General features: G+C 66.9%; 1 protein-coding gene across 1 annotated transcript; it reads right to left on the reverse strand.

The window, feature by feature from the left end:
* Nucleotides 1–457: 457 nt before the first annotated feature.
* On the reverse strand, nt 458–2,007 carry Pou3f3 (POU class 3 homeobox 3). Its single transcript, XM_050134791.1, has one exon. It carries the CDS (start codon nt 2,005–2,007, stop codon nt 517–519), a length of 1,491 nt encoding a protein of 496 aa, XP_049990748.1. The 3' UTR covers nt 458–516.
* Nucleotides 2,008–3,120: the final 1,113 nt, after the last annotated feature.

The following is a 3,120-nucleotide window of genomic DNA, read 5'->3' on the forward strand; positions in this document are numbered from 1 at the left end:
CATGAAGGACATCTCGGGGTGTACAGTACCTCAAGAGTGCAGTTTCGGTGCGCTAGGCATCTTCAACCTTCTTTCAAAACAGAACAAAACACCACCAGAGTATAAACGAGATGTCCCGGTTGCCCCCTTTTCCTCTTCCGGTTTTGTTTGTTATATATGCATATAAATCAGTCTTGGTATTTATTATGCTTTAATTTTTTTTTTTGGTCCCTCCTTCCTTGGACTTCAAAAAGAGTCTCCTCGGTCGGTGTCTCCCCAGTCGTTCTCCCCTCCTCCTAGAGTCCTGGCACGCCTGTCTTTGGGCAGAGGGGAGGCGGCCTAGACGCACTGGCCCAGGCCAGGTGCTGGGTCTGCGCGGCGGCGGCGGCGGCGGCGGCGGCGGCAGCGGCGGCAGCAGCAGCAGCGGCGGTTCTTGGCGGCGGCTCGGAGACGGCGGCGGCGGCGACCGTGGCGGCGGTGCTGACAGCGGCTGCGGAGGTGGCGGCGGCGGCCCTCTTCGCGCTGCGCCCCCGGCCTTCACTGCACGCTGGTCTGCAGCCCGTGGTGCGGTGGCGGTGTATCAGCGCTCACGGTACCCACCTGCGAGTAGACATCGTCCGGCGTCTGCTGCTGGATGCCCGGGGGCGTCATGCGTTTCTCTTTTTGGCGCCGGTTGCAGAACCAGACCCGCACGACCTCCTTTTCCAGCTGCAGGCTATCGGCCAGGTTAGTGATTTCCTGTGCCGAGGGTTTAGGGCACTTGAGGAAGTGGCTCTCGAGCGCGCCTTTGACGCTCACCTCGATAGAGGTCCGCTTCTTGCGCTTGCGGCCCTGGGCCGCGATCTTGTCGATGCTCGTGGGGCTGCCGGTGCTCGAGTCCGCCTCCTCCAGCCACTTGTTCAGCAGTGGCTTGAGCTTGCACATGTTCTTGAAACTGAGCTGCAGGGCCTCGAAGCGGCAGATGGTGGTCTGCGAGAACACGTTGCCGTAGAGCGTGCCCAGAGCCAGCCCCACGTCGGCCTGGGTGAAGCCCAGCTTGATGCGCCTTTGCTTGAACTGCTTGGCGAACTGCTCCAGGTCGTCAGACGTCGGCGTGTCCTCGTCCGAGTGCGGGTCGTGGCTGTTGAGTCCCGGCCCCGCGCCGCCGCCGCCGTGATGCGGGGGTCCCTGCGCGTGGTGCGGATGCGGCGGGTGCGGGTGAGCGTGGTGGTGATGATGATGGTGATGCTCCGCCAGCTCGGGCGTGTCCCCGCGCACAAGCCCCGGGTGAACCAGACTCTGGGCTCCACCACCCGCGCCTCCGCCGCCGCCGCCGGGACCCGGGGGCGCGCTCAGCATGCCGTTCACCGTGAAGCCTCCGGGCTGGGAGTAGAGTAGACTCTGCGGCGGCGGCTGCTGGCCGCCCGCCATGGACGGGAGGTGAGCGGCTGCTGCTGCTGCCGCGGCGGCAGCGGCGGCGGCGGCGGCGGCCCCCCAGCCCCCAGGGTGGCCCTGGTGAGGGGGCGGCGGCGGGGGTCCGAGGTGCGGAGGCCCGCGGTGGTGCAGCGCGGTGCCGGCGTGCAGGTCTTCGCGTCCAGCGCCACCCTTCACGTCGGGGCCCTGTGGCGGCGGCGGTGGCGGCTGTGGAGGCTGCTGTGGGCTGCCGGCCATGCCCACCGCGCTGCCCGACCACGGCGAGCTGGCTTCCACGGCGGCGGCGGCGGCAGCGGCGGCGGCGGCGGCAGCGTGGGGCAGGGCGGTGACCCACTGGTGCGCGTGGCTCAGCATATGGCCGCCGTTGCTGGCGGCCATGGCCCCCTGCATGAAGTCGCTCTGGACCATCTTGACCGAGGACGGGTCCCCCCGGTAGGCGCCGGAGGTCACAGCGGCGCTCCCGGGCTGCATGCCACCGCCGCCGCCCCCCGCCCCGCCGCCGCCGCCACCGCCCCCTCCGCCACCGCCCGCCCCGGCCGCGTCCGAGTGCACAATGGAGCCGGCCGTGAGCAGGCTGTTCCCCGGCAGGTAGGGGTTAGAAGCCGCCGTGGCCATGCCGCTCCGCTCCCGCCACCCCACCGCCGCCACCACCGCCGCCGCCGCAGCAGCAGCCGCGGCCGCCGCCGCCGCCGCCGCCGCCGCGCCCCCCCGCCTCCCGCTTCCTCCCCCCGCTCCTCCTCCCCCGCCCCGGGTCCCCGCCGCCTTCGCCGCCTCCTCCTCCTCCGCCGCCTCCGCCCCCGCCGCCGCCGCCGCGGCCCGGGGCTGCAGCTGCAAGGCCGCTCGGCAGGGCGCGGGGGTCGCGGGCCGGCCTCGGTCAGCAGCAGACGCTGCAGCAGCCGCAGCAGGAGCAGCGCCCTGGGGAGGGGGGATCGCTTCTCGGGGTGAGCTCCGTGGCCAGCCCCTTCAGGGGGGGTCGTGGTCTCCCCCCTGGCCGGGAGCAATCGGCTCGCTCCAGCGAGGCTCGCCCAATGGGGCGGGGACCCGTACTTCGGGCGCTCTCTCCGGGCGCAGGGGCTCGGGTTGTTCCTCCTGTCCTCGTCCTCGGGCGGGTGCGGACTCTGCCCCGGCGCGGGGCTCTGTCCACCTGCTAAGCAAAGGTTTCACGCGAGACAACAAAGGACGAAACGGTTCCTTTCTTCCTCGGCCAAATTGTGGGTGGCCAGCAATCCGGCCGCTCCTTGCTGGTCCGCTGGCTTCTCTCCTCTTCAGCAAGACATTTCACTGTTTCCCCCTTAGCATAGTAAAACTTTTCCGGTCCTTACTGGCGTGGTGCTATTGGCGGCTCGCGTCTGCGGAGTGGGGAGGCTGGCTCCTGTTCTCCCCCTCTGGTCTTCTCCTTTCAAGTTTTGTTCTGCCCTAGAAAAACTTCTTGAGATGGTGCATTTCTCTGAAGTTGCTATTGCCGGAGCTCTTGGATGTCTCTGAAACAAGAGTCCCTTTTCATTTTCCTCGCAACAGTCACGGTCTGGTGCGACATCTTTCCTTTTGGGCAGAAATTAGGAAACAAATATAACAAGGCAAAAATTGAACAGGAAAAAAAATGTCGAATTGTTCTGTTACCTTGTTGCTGAAGGTTGGTTGGGGTTGGTGTTTTATTTTTCCCCCGGCAGTTGTCTGGAGAAGGAGGAAGAAGAAGAGTGCATTGGTGGAGGTGGAGATATGTGTGTG

Source organism: Alexandromys fortis, unplaced genomic scaffold (assembly GCF_014885135.2).
Source record: "Alexandromys fortis isolate MF-2015 unplaced genomic scaffold, M_Fortis_MF-2015_v1.1 scaffold_20, whole genome shotgun sequence".
Lineage (NCBI taxonomy): Eukaryota > Metazoa > Chordata > Mammalia > Rodentia > Cricetidae > Alexandromys > Alexandromys fortis.